Source organism: Papio anubis, chromosome 2 (assembly GCF_008728515.1).
Source record: "Papio anubis isolate 15944 chromosome 2, Panubis1.0, whole genome shotgun sequence".
Lineage (NCBI taxonomy): Eukaryota > Metazoa > Chordata > Mammalia > Primates > Cercopithecidae > Papio > Papio anubis.
Window position 1 is genome coordinate 68945753 of NC_044977.1, and position 19019 is coordinate 68964771.

General features: G+C 41.1%; 1 protein-coding gene across 18 annotated transcripts in view; it reads left to right on the top strand.

The window, feature by feature from the left end:
* FOXP1 (forkhead box P1) overlaps positions 1-19019 on the top strand; it is a 631238-nt gene that overhangs the window by 463988 nt on the left and 148231 nt on the right. For all 18 annotated transcript variants that reach the window (XR_002519830.2, XM_003894193.5, XM_017954274.3 and 15 more), the window contains one exon: positions 8716-8817. Coding sequence is in view for 14 of the 18 variants with exons in the window: in XM_003894193.5 (XP_003894242.1) it covers positions 8716-8817 (102 nt within the window). In the remaining 4 variants the exon portion in view is untranslated. The remainder of the gene's footprint in view (positions 1-8715; positions 8818-19019) is intronic.

Sequence of the window (19019 nt, forward strand, 5' to 3'; positions counted from 1 at the left end):
TAAAGTAAAAGAAAAGCAAGGGATATACATAATAGGCATCATAGCAATGATAACCACCTTACGTGTAGCTTAAAGAATATAAAATCATGTCTGTAAGTATATGTGAAACCTAACATTGGAAGTAGATCTAGGAGAGGTTCAGGCTGGTGTGGGGTGATAAAGTGGTCCAAGTACTGCAGAGAGTGCTTTGGCCTGGCCTTTACCTCTTCCCCACTGTCCCCACACAGAGATGACACTGCCCATGACCCATGATTGTAACTCCTCTGCAGTTAGGACAATGATGACCATAGAGAACAGTGACTTTTCTGTTTCTTGTCCCTTTCCATTTTGACTCAAACACATAATGTTGGAATGCTGTAGATACGGAGTTGTCTCTGCTCTGATTTTTCTCCATGCCTATCTTGACGTTGTCTCATAAACTTATTTACAAAGACTGGAACACTTTTTCAAATCCATGCAAAATGTCCTACCTGAATATCAGCTGTTATTAAATGCTCTGTAAGCATAGGATAATTTGTCCAGCTGTCGGAACTCTTGAGGATTGATGATGCTACCTAGAGCCTTTCCTTTCTCAGCCACTGATTCAAATTCAATATATCCCAGTTGATGTAAGACTTGGCTGTCTACTGCACCTGCTTTTGGGGTTGAGTCAAGTGGATTTACTACCGGTGAATGTTCAGAGTCCACACCCTTATTTGCAGTATCATAGAGTAGACCAAGCAGTGACTGGTACAAAGAAACTGTTAAAGGCTGTCTGTGAATGGTCATTACCCCCTGTAAGTTTTGTTGGAGGATGTGTTTTGTTTTCTATTTACGACGCCAATAACCTGACTCAACGATTTACTGCAGTGCTTTTGTTCTTCCCTTGTGTATCTAATAGTTACATAGTCATTAGAATTGGAATCTTTCTTTGAGCATCTAATATTTTCACAATCACCAGAATCCCTCCATGAGATTAGCTTACTTTTTCCATTGTCTTGTTATAACCAAGTGCTCTATTTGTAAAATGAAATTTTTAAAAAAGTGTTTGAAGAACCTGTTGCTTTGGAATCCTGCTGATTCTGTATGAATACTTCCAGTTCTACAAGCCACTGTCATTTCTTTCTTTTTCTTTTCTTTAAGTCATTCACAGCCCTTAATTCCTTCCTGCACTAGAGTGATTGCTCTGTCTATAGCAAAATGATGATGAAGTTTCCTTGCATACTCAGTCCCCGGTCTTGCTACAGAGTGATTGTCAGATTGTGTTAAATGATCATTGCTTTGGTTGCTGGGGTTGAACAAAGATAGCAAACTAGTTTAGGGGAACCAGGCTCTCTAGAGGGACTCAGAGGATGTAGAGGATGAGAAACAGAGGAGAGAATATGACTCCTTTCCTACTAATCTTCCCATGCTGCTTTTCTCTTTTTACAAGCTTTTCCTCCCACCCCCATATCCACAGTGACTGTTGATTAGCCCATGAAATTATCTGAAAAACAGGTTTGATCTTGAGGGGTGGGGAGAGTCTAGGAAAAGAAATTAGAAGAAGGATGGCTGACTCAGACCAGCCTTTCAAGCTGGAAATGGGACACTTCTCAGGGCAGACAGGAAATAACCAACTCTCGACTGGCCACCAATAAGGCACGTGCTGTCTTCATTCTGTGGGTGCTCAGGATCTCATACTGATCCGAACTGCTGTCAGTTACCTACCAGCAGAAACACATCTTCAAAGTTTGAGGCAAGTTTTAAACAGTTTCGGATCAAAAGCACATGGATATATTTCCTTTTCAGAACATCAACATTGAATCTGAGCTTAAAGAACAGCTAATTAATAATGTTCTTGCTCCTTGGCCAAACTCTAAAATTGTTTTGGGGAACTGATTGAAAGATGTGTTTACATAAAATTCTAACCAGCGAAATCTTTGGGGATCTCAGAATACAGATAGCAACCTAAGATGGAGATTGACAGACTTTTCCAGTAAAGAGCCAGATAAGAAATATTTTAGGTCTCAAGGGCCATGTGGTCTCTGTCAAAAGTCTTTGACTCCATTTTGTAGCAGAAAAGTAGCCATAGATTATATATAAGGGGATGAGCTTGACTGTGTTCCAATAAAACTTTATTGGTAAATACCAAAATTTGAATACCATATAAGTTTCACATGTCATAATATAATCTTATTTTATTTTTTTTCAACCATTTAAGTAAGCAAAAACCATTCTTATGTCATGAGCTGATATATGACAGATGTACAAAACGGGTGAGAGACTGAATTTGGTCCACGGGCTATAGTTTGCTGGCCCATGACTAGAAACTTTCCAGTTAGTCATATTTTTTGAAGACCTCCATGTGTCAGTGGCTTATCTCAGACCCTGTCACCAAGTGTGTTATGCAAAACATTTTAGAAAAATTTTCTCCTTCTACCAGCTTGCTTTATGTATGTGTGCATGCCTGTTCAAACCATATTTTATATAAACTTGTTGATGTTTCTTAAAATATGGTAGACATGTTTTTGAACATCGGCTACCTTGATAAACATGCTAAACATAGAATTACCTAGCCCCTAAATATAAGCACCTGCTATGATCTTAGAATGTAAATAGCTCAGAAGTTGTAAACATGCTTATGTAAAACATAATTTGTAAATAACAGATGGCGCTTATTTACTAAGAATATGAAGGCACTGATGAGAATGAAGTAATCTTGGACCAATAGAATGGAAGGTGTGTCAAAAATGTCCAGGTTCCCAGTTAATGTGAAAACATGACCTACCAAGCCAGCAGTGAAGGGACCATCTCACTGGCTCTTGAGTGCTGAGAGCTGGCCGTGGACCATGGCATGCCAGCCATCGGGCAGTTCCAACCCCTTGTGCAGATCCAGGCATAGATGGGAGACTAGTCAATCCACAGTTGAGATGAAAGTGATGCGTGCCTTCCCCCCGCCCCACCCACTTCTTCTTTTAGCTCAGAGAGCCACTTATTTTAGTTTGAAGGAAAATAAATGTGAATGTGTGCAACTGGGCTCTAAGTGCCTTGGTTTTATCATTTACCTCCACTCTGTGACATCCTCAAACTGTGTCTTTACTGTAACCCGAGCCTAGCATGAAAATACAGGACCAGGTTATCCAGTGCCAGGCAATTGTCACATCTGTGTTTTTTTTTTTTTTTTTTTTTTTTTTTTTTTTTTTTTTTGAGACTGAGTCTGGCTCTGTCGCCCAGGCTGGAGTGCAGTGGCCAGATCTCAGCTCACTGCAAGCTCCGCCTCCCGGGTTTATGCCATTCTCCTGCCTCAGCCTCCCGAGTAGCTGGGACCACAGGCGCCCGCCACTTCGCCCGGCTAGTTTTTTGTATTTTTTAGTAGAGACGGGGTTTCACCGTGTTAGCCAGGATGGGTCTCGATCTCCTGACCTCGTGATCCACCCGTCTCGGCCTCCCAAAGTGCTGGGATTACAGGCTTGAGCCACCGCGCCCGGCTGTCACATCTGTTATAAAGGAAGTGTTGACTCAACCCAGCCCAGGAACCACCACCAAGAGTAAAAGGTCTCCAGAGATGGGATTGGACCTTTTACGTTATTTACATTAGCAATTGATCTGGAACTTGAGTCAGAGTTGATCCTTGCTTCTTAAAAGAGAAATTCATTTATTCATATCCTTTCTGTCTCTCTCTTTCTGCTGCTTGCCCTCTCCTTCCTCCTTTTTCACCCTTCTGTCTCCCTCTCCCATAAACTCAAACACATATCCACACACATTCTGTATCCAGAGAATCTAATTTTATCTTCAAACAATATATCCTAAGGGACTTTTCTCTAATTGTGATTGAGATATTGTTATAAGAATAAGAAAAGTCCATTCTCACTCCTCAATTGTATTGGAGTAATCTCTGGCCCGGCACTGTGACTCACAGCTGTAATCCCAACACTCTGAGAGGCCAAAGTGGGAGGATTGCTTGAGCCCAGAAGTTTGAAACCAGCTGGGACAACACAGTGAGATCCTGTCTCTACAAAAATGAAAAAATTAGCTGGGTGTGGTGGCCCATGCCTGTAGTCCCAGCTACTCAGGAGGCTGAGGTGGGAGGATTGTTTGAGCCCAGGAGGTCAAGGCTACGGTGAGCCGTGATTGTGCTACTGCACTCCAGCCCAGGCAACAGAGTGAGACCTTGGCTCCAAGAAAAAAAAAAAAAAAAAAAAAAGATTATCTCTGGGGTTTAGGCAGTGGAGTTGGAGATGAAGGACATAATCTGTTCTGATCACATAACACGTAAAAATGGCTATCAAGTCATCATCTACAGGAAACATGGTGAACATAGGTCTCTGACATAGTTTCCAAAGGGGATCCCATCAGTCATTGCACATTTTTCACTGTCCCACACTGAACATTATAATAAGTGTTTTTTTACTTTTTACAAATCGTAGATGCTGGATATTTGTATTATAATGCCCAGATACATAGTGTTAAACACTAAGGATTTATTGCCTCTCCTTGCATGTGACAATTTAAAATCTAGACCACAGTAATTTATATATCATGGAAAGAAAACACCTTTTAGTGGTTGATTTCAAAGCATGTTATAAGTTCTGTTCAGTTAGGTTTTAAAACTCCTGCTGAGACCTAAGGCAATTTTTAAATGGATTTTAATTTGGGGAGGATATGGATAATAATTTGTTCCTACTCTGTTAACATACTCATGATAAAGCTGGGGAATTATTGTGGAATAATTCATAGCAATTCATATCAAAATGAATTATTCTCTGCACTAGTGTTGTCTCTCCATCCCAAATATTTAAAGTTATTTTACCTGTGTTTATTCATTTGGGGGCTGAAATTTGGAAGCCAGTTTGCCTATCTTTATCTTGTGGTGTTCTCTGTTCAGTAGGTCGGCTACAGTTTCCCTTGGGTTCACACAAGTTTGCAAACCTTTCTCCCTGTGCTTGTATCTTGGATTATCATCTTTAGTGGGCCTTTGTTTAAGATGGTATGAAGAGGCTGGGGTTTGCAATATGATTGTTTAAGTTCATGTACCCTACCTATATTGGGTCTGGAAAAAAAAAAGTCATACATGACTTTTTTACCCCCTTCAAACCAGAAAAATTAAATCTGCGGATCCTAGTAGCTAATTTTGAAATGTGTGATCATTTTGTAGAGCCAGCTCAGTAAGCATTTGTTGAAAACTTAGGTTTAAGTTCTATACTTTCCTTTGCATTTATGAGACCATGCTCATATAAGAATATTAGCTCATATAAGAATATGCTCATATAAGAATATTAACTATTCATATAAGAATAGTTTTGTGATGGCCAGACACGATAGCTCATGTCTGTCATCCCAGCACTTTGGGAAGCTGAGGCGGGCAGATCACTGAGGTCGGGAGTTAGAGACCAGCCTGGCCAACATGACAAAACCCTGTCTCTACTAAAAATACAAAAACTAGCAAGGCATGGTGGCAGGTGCCTATAGTCCCAGCTACTCGGGAGGCTTGGGCAGGAGAATTGCTTGAAACCAGGAGGCAGAGGTTGCAGTGAACCAAGATTGCGCTACTGCACTCCAGCCTGGGCAACAGAGCAAGATTTTGCCCCCTCCTCCCCCCGCCAAAAAAAAGAATAGTTTTGTGTGTATGTGTGTATGTTTTTCTTAAAGACACTTTGCTGAACTGAGGAGTTGACTATAGCTGCTCTGAGACTTGACTGTTTAAAAATTGAGGCCGGCTACAGTGGCTCACACCTGTAATTCCAGCACTTTGGGAGGCCGAGGCGGGTGGATCACCTGAGGTCAGGAGTTAGAGACCAGCCTCGCCAACATGGCAAAACTCCATGTCTACTAAAAATACAAAAATTCACCAGGTGTAGTGACACACGTCTGTAGTCCCAGCTACTCAGGAGGCTGAGGCGGGAGAAGTACTTGAATCCGGGAGGCAGAGATTGCAGTGAGCCGAGATCTCACCACTGCACTCCAGCCTGGGTGACAGAGTGAGACTCCGTCTTCAAAAATAATAATAATAATAATAATAATAAAAAGTGAGTGCCTGTTCTCCCAGTATTTGGTGGAGTATAAGTTATATAGAGTCTTCATTACTTTGTTTTTCTTTGCTTGCTTTATTTTAGTGTTAAATGTGTGTGTAACCTTTCTCCTCTTCCCCACCATATTTTTCTCTGCACTGTCATCTACAGTCCTCCTCTCTGCCTTTCCAACTAGCAACCAAACCGTTCTTTGCTGATCGGTCTATTATTCTGAGAACCCTGATGATAGCACTTAAAATATATAACAGTTCCCTTTCTACATTAAAAAGCCGTAAAACCTTCATGTGAAATAACTAAGGGAACATATATAGTAGGAGAAGAGGCTTTTGCTCCTGCAGACACCTTGCAAAGGGGACTGGGACTATTTTTCTTATATGATATAAATGAAATCTTCACTCTGCCCACTTTTACACCTACGCATGTACTGAGCGTCTCCAAGGAGACAAGGAAACCCGGAGTCCAGTGATGGTGAATCCTCCCTGAGACAGCAGGCTAGAGTCTCAGGCAACTCTCCCAGGCGTCTTGGCTTCCAGATGCCCCACTCAGACAGCCCCTTTTCTCGAGGCTCTTCCAGGCAGGCATTGTCGAATCTGTCTCTCCCTTCACAGCCGAACTAGCCCGTGCATTACATCTGAAGGGCTGGTCGTGGTGAGTTCAGTAGGCAGAAGGCCTCCCTGGGACACGGGGGTGGATGCAGTAGGGAGGTGGGATAGCAGGGTTCCACTTTTCTCGTGGTCTTTTCTTTGTCACTTATCTATCGGTGCTTGTGTTTGTCAGCTTTCGTTTGCACCTCTTAAACACAAAGGCGCCACTCAACCTTACACAGTGTCTTAAAAATATTATGTGTTACAACTCTAGTTATGAGCACAGTTCAGTGAGCGTGTCCTTTTAGGAGAAGCACTGTTCTTGCACATTCCATGTTTTTAGGTGTCTGCTCATGAACACTAATCCTCTAGACTACTCTGTTTTCTCTTTCTTCTGAGTTCAATGCACAGGGACACCCAGGCCCTCTTACCTCTCTTCCATTCCACCATTGTCCCTGTAACTTTTCTTGTAAATATACATGTTATTTTCTTATATAAATGAAGTACCTGTTCCTTTTTAAGGAACACACTACCATCATAAGTCCGTTACGCTAAGTTTCTAAGACTATAGCCTCAGGTCCTTTTGATGTATTGATGACATCTATGTGTGCCTCTTCTTTGATGCACAAATAATTTGGTTACCATATAGAAATTGTTATTCATATAATAAGAAGTCTCATTTTGTGTCTAAACTTTAAGCGCACCATTTAATGAGCATTCTCGACATCTCTGCCATGTTCTCTGCCATTCTTGGTTCTCAGCTACATTGACTCAAGTAACCCAACTTTTCATATGACTTTCTAGCACAATATCCTCAAACTTCAGTTTTCTGTTGCTGATCCTACTGCCATCTTTGGAAAGGTATGTGGCTAGCCATTATTCTTGTTCTGAATTCTTTGGCAGTGAATGTCTTCGTGGGGGTGTATCGATGACATTGTTTTTTTCTTTTTTACTTGAACTTTTATTTATTTTATTTTATTTTATTTTTTGAGGTGGAAACTTACTCTGCTACCCAGGCTGAAGCGCAGTGGTGCTATCTCAACTCACCCCAACCTCCGCCTTCTGGATTCAAGCGATTCTTCTGCCTCAGCCTCCCAAGTAGCTGGGATTACAGGCATCTGCCACCACACCCAGCTGATGTTTGTATTTTTAGTAGAGACAGGGTTTCACCATGTTGGCCAGGCTGGTCTCGAACTCCTGACCTCAAGTGATCTGCCCACCTCAGTCTCCCAAAGTGCTGGGATTACAGGTGTGAACCACCACGCCCAGTCTTGAACTTTTAAAAAGATTTGTCAGTCATATGTTAAACATTTTAAAGGACTCTTCTGTTTTCTTCCTGCTTTATCTCCAATTCATACTACCTCCCCAATGTCTATCTTTAAGGAAAAACCTTTCCATATTGTAAGCCTGAAAGGGTCATTTGTAATAAACGTAACCAGTTTTGTTCACAGATACATAATGTTCCTCTTTAAGATGACTAGAGATCAGATTTGCCAAAATTTCCTCTCTGATTTCTATCAAGGTCATCCTAGGTATGTCTCGTCTGTTTCATCTTCCTTCCTAGATAGCCTAACCCATCTATACTTTTCCTGTGATCCCATCTATACTTTTCCTGTGATCCCATCTTTTCCTGTGAACCCATCTATACTTTTCCTGTGATCCACCACTTACTTGTTTCTCTTTATTTGGACTCAGATCGGGTGAAAGTATTACTTTCAACTTGAGTCCCCACATTTCCCCAAGAAGAACTGGGGGGAGGGTGAAGGTGATCCTGAAAAGGGCCCTGTAGTGTCTCCCAAGTTTTCCTCTTTGCCCGGGTTCCTCCTAGTGTCTCTGTCATCTTTCTTCAGAGTCCCAGTCACTCATGGTCTTAAATTTCATGTCAGATCTGTAGTAGGAATAAAGTATCTGCTTAGATGCCTGTGGAACTGTGGATGAAATTGGCCAAGTCAAAGGAAACGTAAACAAATTCTGGAAAGTTTTCCAACTAAGACTGGTGGGAAGTTTCGTTTGCTGTTTTCATTTGCCAGGAAATAGGAAAGTCAGGACCCAGTCCCAAAGCACGCTTCCTGGAATCCTTTTTTATGAAGAGTCCCCCGAACCTGTGTAGTAACGCAAGGATTTTCATCTGTTTTTCCTTCCAGGCACTTCAGGTGGCAAGACAGCTCCTCCTTCAGCAGCAACAGCAGCAGCAAGTTAGTGGATTAAAATCTCCCAAGAGGAATGACAAACAACCAGCTCTTCAGGTAACAATTCTTTTTCTTTTTAAATTGACATTCTACCCTTTGGGATAACTGATAAGCAGTTCAGGAGTGGATTGTGTTGAGCATTGCAAATCATGTAAGAAAATCTTCTGTGGAAAGTGCATTTTTGGTTTACTAGCAGGGTATAACATTTTGGGGGAAATGTGTATTCGACCAAAAGTTTTATTGTCAGGCGTAAGATCTCCTGATCGGTGAATATAATAGAAGGATAAGGAGTTGCAAGTGTTGAGTTGCTGATAGGCAGTGTAGGTTACCAGTGAGAAAAGTTCATAGTACTCAGAATTGTCACCAACTCTTATGTTGCGTCTGGAAATGGGATAAACACACACAGACACACACTTACTTTAGTGTAGTCATCCTCAATAGGGATGATTTCCCCCCCCCCCCGTCCTCCCACTGCTGCCCCCCACCAGAGGACAATGGGCAATGTCTAGAGACGTTTTTGGTTGCCACAACTAGCAGGGCAGAGGTGTTGCTGGCATCCAGTAGGTACAGGCCGGGATCTTGCCAAACACCCTGCAATGCACAGGACACAACACACTGTAATTCATCCCAGAATGTCAGTAGCATCAAGAACTATGACTTGGCCTGAGGAGGATGTGGTACTTTTAATATTATGTCTTGTAATGATTCTAATATATACCCAATTCTTCAGTGGATATGTTCAGAATGTTTCTAGGTCATCATTTTTAAGTGGCAAGAAATTTTTATGTAAAGATACAAAAATGGTTGTTCTAGCAACTTCTGATTTCAGGCACGTTGAAGGCAAGGGGTTAATGGAGTAGAAGAAGGAGTAAGTTTATAAAAATCTAATTTGGGGCTGGGCATGGTGGCTCACACCTGTAATCCCAGCACTTTGAGAAGCTGAGGCAGGCGGATCACTTGAGGTCAGGAGTTTGAGACCAGGCTGGCCAACATGGTGAAACTCCATCTCTACCAAAAATATAAAAATTAGCCAGGCTTGGTGGCAGGTGCCTGTAATCCCAGCTACTAGGGAGGCTGAGGCAGGAGAATCGCTTCAACCTGGGAGGTGGAGGTTGCAGCGAGCCAAGATTGCACCACTGTGCTCCAGCCTGGGTGACAAGAGTGAAACTCCATCTCAAAAAAAAAAAAAAAAAAAAAAAATTCTAATTTGGATTTTTGACTCAAAGTAGAAAATTGTAATAGAAATTTCAAAGAAACTTGAATCAGGGTCTTCATGCTCACATGTAAGAGAGGGCACTTGGCACCCGGGTGCTAAGTGGTTCAGACTACTTTCATAGCTGAAGGTGGGCATCCCTATCACAGGAGGGGACAGAATCTGTAAGCGGTAGCTGATAGGTGTATAACTGGGTGCCAATTAATTGGATAATGAGGTCAACCTAAATTCTAGCTTGTGTTTACTTTTCACAGGTCAGGGTGAACCACAGCCTGTTCCCAGATTATCCGCAAAGATCAAACTGACCTTGACCAACAAGTTCTAGTTCTTCTACATGTACTTGGGAAACTCACTTTCCAGAGAGAGTTCAGCACTATAGTGACACTTTATTGGAAGAGTTGACAATGTGCCTTGTTTACTAACCCTTCTGTAAACACTTATTTGGTAAACCATCACCAGACCATGTGCTTTGGAATGCATGCGCATGCAGGGGACATTTTTAATGAGGTATAGTGCCATTGAGGGCCCATGTCAGGTGCTATAAGAAGTGCTTTGTTGTGCAGATGTCTTAAGAACAGCTCTGGAGGATGAAATATGACTATATTGACCTTTCAGCTGTGAGCTTATTTGTCAGGATTCAAATAAGTTGAAAGGATCAAACTGAACAGTTTCCGTAGTCAGACTGGGAATTGTGTTTCAGAGGTCAGCAGCGGAGGCCACATTGCAGATTCCATAACATAGCCAATTGTTGGTACATATTAAAGTACTGGGGCATCTCCTGTGGACAGAGACACAATTAAAATTCTAATTTATTAATGTATACAGGGAGCTAGCCCAGCCTGTCACTCATTGATTCAAATGATGGTCCATTCTTTTTGCCTCCCTCTTGGAGCTCTCACAGCCTTAAAAATACCCCGAGTCCTCTTGAATTCATCAGACCTCAAGTGCATTGGGAAAATGAAAATATATTATTGGGGGGAAAATCTTACACATAGTAGAGCTTTGGTTAGAGATAATAAAAAAATACACACATACACAATCTGCCTGATCACACTGCTCTTCAGTATTGAATATCATTTGTGATTTTTTTATGGTAGAATTATTTTCCCTCATACTTGCTTTTTAAAAACATATGGCATTTTTAGGTAACTTCTTTTCCAAGATGAACGAAGTTCCTTGAGGGCTAAATATAAGAAGTAAAGTTTCAGGGGATTTCCTTTTGAGGGCTCTTTTTCTTCTTGCCTGTTCCAGGGTTTTTAGCCACCATGCAGAAGAGGATGATATAGAGGGCTTCGTTTTTCTTGGCAAGGACAGTGTCAAAACCAACCTCACACATTCTGCTGAGCTCTTCAGTCTGTATAAAAAGTGGGGGGAGAAGGGGTAATCTTGAATGCTGGTTTTGGTAAAGAAGATGTCTTGATTTTTTTTCCTACCCCCCAAGTAGAGGAGTTGACAAGCAGAGAATTTAGACCAGCTTTAAGATTTGGCCGGGGGAAAGAAATCTAAAGAGTTGGTGGACTGGTGTGTGTGTGTATCACAGACGATTGCTGAAGGACCCCTCAGCTGCCTGATAGGGTCATGCACATTCAGTAAGCTTTATTAGGTTGGCTGGCCTTCCACAAACAGAGGAGAAATTACTATCCTAGGCCACATGGTATATTACCTCATTATAAAAATATGTATATAGACTTGGTGATTCACAGAAGGAATAACCTTCATATTTAAATATATCTTGCCATACTGCATCCTCGCTGAGGCATCTCCGCCGGAGTGGCTCTGAAATGAAAGGGAAATCCTACAGCAAATCTTAACAGTGCTCATCTCTGATCTTCTCACCCTTCATAACTACACCGAGAGACCGATTTTAGCAAATTTCAGATCTTCTGCATAGAGGAAGGCTTGACAGGGAGGGAGGATTTGATCTGCTGATAGCTTGAGGGGAAAAAAAAAAAAAAGAAACCCAAATCCCCAAATATACTGTGACTCATATTTTAAGCATATCTCACACTTCCCTGCTTTATGTTTGGCAGCGCTCTCTGGTTTCACAGGCTGATGATACAAACAAAAGAAAATGGAAAGTTAGAGGAGGCTATAAGTGGTTACTCGATAGAGATCATAAAATGTAGTCAAACATCACCAATTTGGTCTAATTTCAGGGAGATGAGAGTAAATAAGAGAGAAATGCCACTCTTTGCAGATCCACATACTGAACCAAATCTGAGCTGGTCACATTCTTGGATGATGTGGTTTATTAATGAAGGCATTAATCGGGTATAGATACTGCTTCTGAAGTTCTTGAGAAATATTCTACTTAGTAACTGAAATGATCTTATTACTTAGTCTGTTCATTTGCTTTGCAAATTTTTTTATGAATGATACAAATGAAAATTGAAAATTGGCCCCATCATAAATTCAGAATCAGAGTGATCTGAATTAATTAAGTGCAAGTTGGTGATCATTTCCAAAGCAGGCTGGGCATGGTGCTGGTGTTCATGGGATACAGAACTGTTGAAGAGACAGACCCTGCCTTCAGGAGGCTTATGAGTTGTAAACAAATTAACGTTTTGCTGCAAAAAGAAAATTACAGATAAGTAAAAATAGTAGGGTCTTTTTTTTTTTTTTGAGATGGAGTCTCGCTCTTTCACCCAGGCTGGAGTGCAGTGGAGCGATCTTGGCTCACTGCAACCTCCATCTTCCAGGTTCAAGCGATTCTCCTGCTCAGCCTCCCGAGTAGCTGGGGCTACAGGCATGCACCACCACGCCCAGCTAATTTTTGTAATTTTAGTAGACACTTGGTTTTGCCATGTTGACCAGGCTGGTCTTGAACCCTAACCTCAGGTGATCCACCTGCCTCGACCTCCCAAAGTGTTAGGATTACAGGCATGAGCCACTGCGCCCAGCATAGGCTCTCTTTTATAAATATTTATATACTTCTGAAGATTGCTTAAACAAATGAAATAAATGCTTAACAGTGCAGGTGTACTCATAACCTCGAAAATGCGTAACTTTACTGGCTGAAGATTAATTTGTGAGTAGATGAGCAATTTTATTGATCAAATTTTGGAACTTTGACCACCGTTTCTGGGTAGCAATTCATTTTGGTTCTTTAAGCATTTTAGTTGTTGGCACGAGTACATAAACTGGAAGGAAATCAAATGACACATTTTCTCCTAAGAAAGTAAGAGTACATGTGTATTCTGGCAGCATTAAAGTTAGGAAAGAAAGTAAACTTTGTGTGTTGCCTACAGTGGAAAGCTCACCAGTTTCAGGCCCCCTATAAAAAATTTGAACCTGAAGCCAGTCATCTGATAGTTTTCCCTCCTGCCCATCCCCTTCCTTCCAAGGTGATGTCATATGTGAGCCCCTTACTCAGAAGGTCATTTCGCTAGAAGGAAAGATGGTGAAACCCACTTAGAAGGCCAGCCCTTTAGTCCACTTGGAAGCTCAGAGTAATCATGTGGATTCTTGCTTTAAGTGGAGGAGGTTAAAATACAAGATTCAGCAGGTGTTTTTTTTTTTAGCATTTTTATTTGCAGTTATATAAAACATGCTTTAGGCAGCATTTTGCTTTGCATTAATGCCACATATAATCTTAGTAGCTTGTATCATTTCCACGTTGTTCACTAAAAAATAAATTGGCAAGAGGAAACCTGTAAAGGAAACTACAATTTTATGTTGTTAATAGTGAAATGGAATGGTTTTGAAGTACTGACCCTTAAGTAATAGCCCTATGCACTGATTAGTAAGGAGGATAATTTAGGAGAGGGAGGCAAACTTTTTTTTATGTCTAGAGTTAACATTGTCTAGAATTGGCATCCCTCGCATTTTAAATTGATACAAAGCATGGAAATTGTGATACCGTTAAGATGTTACTATTATCACATGACTTTCGAGAATCCCAAAACCCTAGAAATAAGTCTCGATAAGAAATAATAAAACCGAAATATTTTATAAATAGTTCTTAAGTCTTTCCGATTACATGCACCATTACAAATATGATAGAAACAGTGACCCCTCCTCCCAGAAAAATGCACATGAACACAAAATATCACATCCAGTTTTAGGGATTTCATGAACCTCAAGAAGTTCACCTTGGGGTCCAGGCTCATACTCCTGCTTTAAGATTTTTTTTTTTTCTTTGGTAGTCTGTTTTGTCCTTGCCTCCAGAATTTTGGTGTAAGTTGTAATATAAAGAGTTAGTTCGTTTTTGGTATTTCAACTTCAGTGGTATATAGGTGGCCCTGTGTCCCAGTCTGCCCAGGACAGTCCACTCCATGACTATTGATTGGTTTTGTTTATTCATAATTCTCTCTCTCGAAAGTATCCCCAGGTATAGTGGCTCACACCTGTAATCCCAGCATTTTGAAACACTGAGGCAGGCAGATCACTTAAGTCCAGGAGTTAGAGAGCAGCCTGGGCAACATGGCAAAACCCCATCTCTGCAAATAATACAAAAATATTAGCCAGGCCCGGTGCCTGTAGTCCCAGCTACTCTGATGGCTGAGGCGGGAGGATTGAATGAGCCCAGGAGATTGACGCTACAGTGAGCCATGGTGGTGCCACTGCACTCCAGCCTGGGTAACAGAGCAAGACCCTAGCTCAAAAAAAATAATAAATAAATAAATCCCTATTTCAACCAGGTGCAACTGCAATGCTGTGCACCATATCTCAGCTACTAAGAAGGCCGAGGCCAGAGGAATTCTTGAGACAGGAGTTTGAGGCCAGTCTGGGCAATATAGCAAGACTCTATTTCAATTAAAAAAAAAAAAAAAGTGACCGGGTGCAGTGGCTCACGACTGTAATCCCAGCACTTTGGGAGGCCAAGGCGGGCAGATCACGAGGTCAGGCGTTCAAGACTAGCCTGGCCAACAAGGTGAAACCCCGTCTTGCAAAGACTAGCCAGGCGTGGTGGCACACACCTGTAGTCCCAGCTACTCGGGAGGCTGAGGCAGGAGAATCACTTGAACCTGGGAGGCAGAGGTTGCAGTGAGCCGAGATCTCACCACTGCACTCCAGCCTGGGTGACAGTGAGACTCCATCTCAAAAAAAAAAAAAAAAAGTATCTCAGTTTGGACATTTAATTATATGATCACTAGTTTAAATGTATCTAAGAATTAAAATGCAAATATGATGCTAATATTCTATATGTAATCAATCATGTCTTTGCCACCACATGCAAAGTGTGATAGATAATGAATGTTTAGTCAGTGCTGAACGTGGACCAGCTGCTTAACTACTCTGTAGTATAGGCACTGTCCTTAAACCATTTAATGGATGAGGAAAATGGAAACAGAGAGTTTAACTGACTTGCTACACAGCACAAAGGTAGTAACAGCACCAGGATGGTAAGCCAGGTTTTTAGAACCACAGATGACCAATATGCCATCGAGAAGTTAATTATTGCCTCTCTTTTTAGGCGTGTTTACTCAGCACCTACTGAGTGTCATATTTTCCATAAATAAGTAAATTACTCTATTTTCCGTGTTATAAGCAAAAAAAGAGAACTGAAACTAACAAAAATCAGTTCCACTGTAAATATCTGGATTTCAATTAAGAGGACTTAGATCTGCATAATTACCCTAAGTGTATCTTTATGTGTCTGTGTGTGCATGTGCATGTGTGTCTGTGTGTTGTGTGTATGTGTGTGTGGCGGGGACAGAAAGAAATGGCAAAGCAAAGTTATTTCTTATTTTCAAGTCTGAAGTGCTCTTATGAGCGTCCATGTGTTTGGAACATGGACTAGTGTGTTATAATCGTTGTTGGGGCTAGGAGGTGGAGAGGGACAGGGGAAAAAAACATACTTGACTGGTCAAAAATGTGTAAATTGCTGACAAAATGACACATGTAATTAAGAGTGCTCCTGCCATTTTACCTTGTGGTTTACACCTCCAGTGTTGAAAAAGAGAGTGACTCCCACCTCGCTAATTACCATTATCACTAAAATGCTAGGGTTGGAGTCATTAATTCCATGTGCATTTAATTAGAGGAAGGCTGAAATTGGATTTAACTTATTACTTTTTCATGGATCACTTTCTTGTCATCACTTCAAATTGGATTGCAGCCCCAGGTAACTAATTATGAGAGCCACAGGATCAAGAGTGAAAAAAAAGGTAATTAGGAATAACACTGTCGGACCCTTGCTGGTCGTCCACTTGTGCTTCGGGGAAAGAGGGGAAAAAAAAAAACGCAAGCCATATTTTGTAGTATCACAGATTAAGGAGTTAGAGGCATGTACAGTTGCTAGGCATCATGGGAGTCTGTCACCACCCATAGTGGTTTCTGTGATATACAGCTGCGTTGAAGATGTCGAAGCAACGTGGTTCCACAATCAGCTGCTTAATACCTAGATTAAACTTGTAAAAGCAACAGATTGGTTGTAGGTATGAGGCATCTCTACAACTGTGTAGACTGGGGGCCTCACATGTATGATTACAACAGAGCTGTCAAGATGCCTCTGAGCCAAAGTAGAGAATATTTTAAGTACAGGGAGTTAGAATTTAATGAACATATTAATGCTCCAGAAACATCATTCATATCTGACAGGAAGACGTATCAGTCAGCACAACAGTCAGGTTTAGGGTTTATACATGAGGACATTTTGTCAAAGTTTCCAGCGTACGGTGATGTTCAGGACATTTACTTTGCTTTGGATTTGCTCCCTCCCACCCCTCTCCAAATGTTGTGGATGGGTTTCCTGAGGTTCCATTTCTCCTTCCATCCCTATCGAAAATACTTTAAAATAAATAATATGGTTTCCATGTGCAGAACAGAACTCAGAACTGCAAGCAATCAATTTTATTGACACCATCTGAAAAAATGTTGATGACAGTTCGAGGATGTGAAAGAAATGGATTTTTAAAGTCCCCAGGACTAAGTGTGGCCAAAGAAAAAAAATGGAAATGTAATCTCATTACTCAAAAGTTCTGTGAGTTAGACTCTCCTAAGAAGCGATTCTTCTTAACGAAAAAAATAAAAGCAGCAGCAGACGGGCGGCTTCTTCTTGGATAGGCTGTGATCCCACAATGAGGTCTTGCTGTCAAGCCTATCGGTTGCCTTGAAGGGAGAAAAGAGCTTCTTGGTTTCCCATGGCAGTGACTCACCAAGCAAAGATGGCTCGAGTTTCCTTAAGTTGTTTAAAATTGGTTTTAATGTTCTGTTAATGTAAGCAAATAATCATGATTTTAGTCTTGAGTGACTTTCAGGCCTGGGCGAGTCAGGCTTGCTCAGTATTCTCCAGTGCAATGGGAGTATAGACGGCGATACGCCCACCCAATAGAGACCACTACATCATTATCCCCAAAGTGGTAAAATACTGTTCCTGGAATTTTGAGTCTTTTTCCTGTGTGAATCTTCTAAGCAAAATCTCAGAACCAAAATAGTGATCATCAAGTCTGATGTAGACAATTAAAGCCTCTCTCTCTTTTTTTTTTTTTGGAACATCTTAAGTTGATTTAGAATTTTTGTACACAATATTCGTCTGTGGTTGAAAGGGGGCACGCTGAGGTCAAGTGATGTAGTGTTTTCCATTTTTCCATATGAGTCTCACAGTGTGCGATAAAAGCAAACTCCTTTATTTTGTAAGTCTGCAAGAATTTCTGCTGAAGTGCAGAGGTCACGTTCCCTGTCAATTTGAGTAGCCAGCATTTTTTAACTACTGTTTTTTCTTTTTGTGTGTCTTTTCTTCCCTCCCCCCACCTTGCTATAAACCGTGGCACTTTTCTGACACATGCACAGTGAAGTCCTCCAATCTGAAACTCATTAGCACACAGCATTGGACCCTGTCCAGTAGTTAGAAAATTTCCTGGAGCCTAGAATAACAGCATTTGGTGCAATACCATGGACCAGAAGTGACAATGGGGGTAGTCGTGCTCCCCTGGCACCCTGCCCGGTCAGGAAAGCCAGCTGACCACACAACACAGTGAGACAGAGGTTATGCATATAGGATGGGTTAGAAAAGTTTGGTCCTTAGAGAAATACACTTCTAAAATCACAAGGTAATATCTGTTTTCCTTACACTTATTATTTCAATTGGGTCAGAGATGTTTATCAACATTCATTGCAGGAACATGAAAATAAGTGATTAGAGAAAATAGGTTGAAGCTCAATTTCCACAATATAATATTTTTCACTTAACTATTGGTTATTTTCAGGACCTATATTTTCATTCATTGATTCATACATGCATGCGTTCATTCATTCAAACTTTACTCCTTGAACTTCACTATCTTGAGGTAATGTGACCAGGCTGCAACCCCCTACCCTGACATTAGAAAAAGTAAACAGTTTACCCTAAGTCAGGTTAATTTAAGCCAGGTTTTCAAACAGGAAACTGAGTCCCAGAAAGATAATAGTTATCATATTAAATAGTAAATACTATATAGTAGTTTCTAGGAGACAACTACTGCATAACAACCATATGGGGTAAGTTCTGTTATTATTCCCATTTTACAGGGGAGGAAAGGGGAGCATAGAGAAGTTAACTTGTCCAAGGCCGTACAGCTGATAAGTGGCAGAGCTGGGATTCTAGCCCACACAATCTGGCTCAAGAGTCTATGCTTTCATCCATTACACTCTACTGCCTCTCTCTGAGCTACCACCTGGGCCCCGCAAACAGGGAAAGCAAAAGGAATGGAATCAGAGTTGCTGATGCTTAATGCTCCTCACTAACCACCAGACCACACCGTCTCCTAATTTGGACATATGTTGATGGGCATATTTGAAAAATAGTGCTTATAATTGAAATATGCACTTTCTAAAGGGAAATGACGCTTGGGAAAGAGAAGAAAGACGGGTATTACTCAAAGCCTGCAGACAGCTCTGCAAGTAATTGTCTAAAGGCAGCCGTTGAAATTGAGAAGCAGTTTGGAAAATGTACAGTTTGGGAAATTTGTGTACCGATGTAATTACGGTAGTTGTGAGCTGATGTCATGCCTAGTAACTGTTTTTGTATTGCTTGGGCCTTTGTTACTGAGCTGTGATATCATGAGCAAACTATTATAAACATAGCATGGATATAGCATGCTTGTGTAACAAAAGATCGGGAACT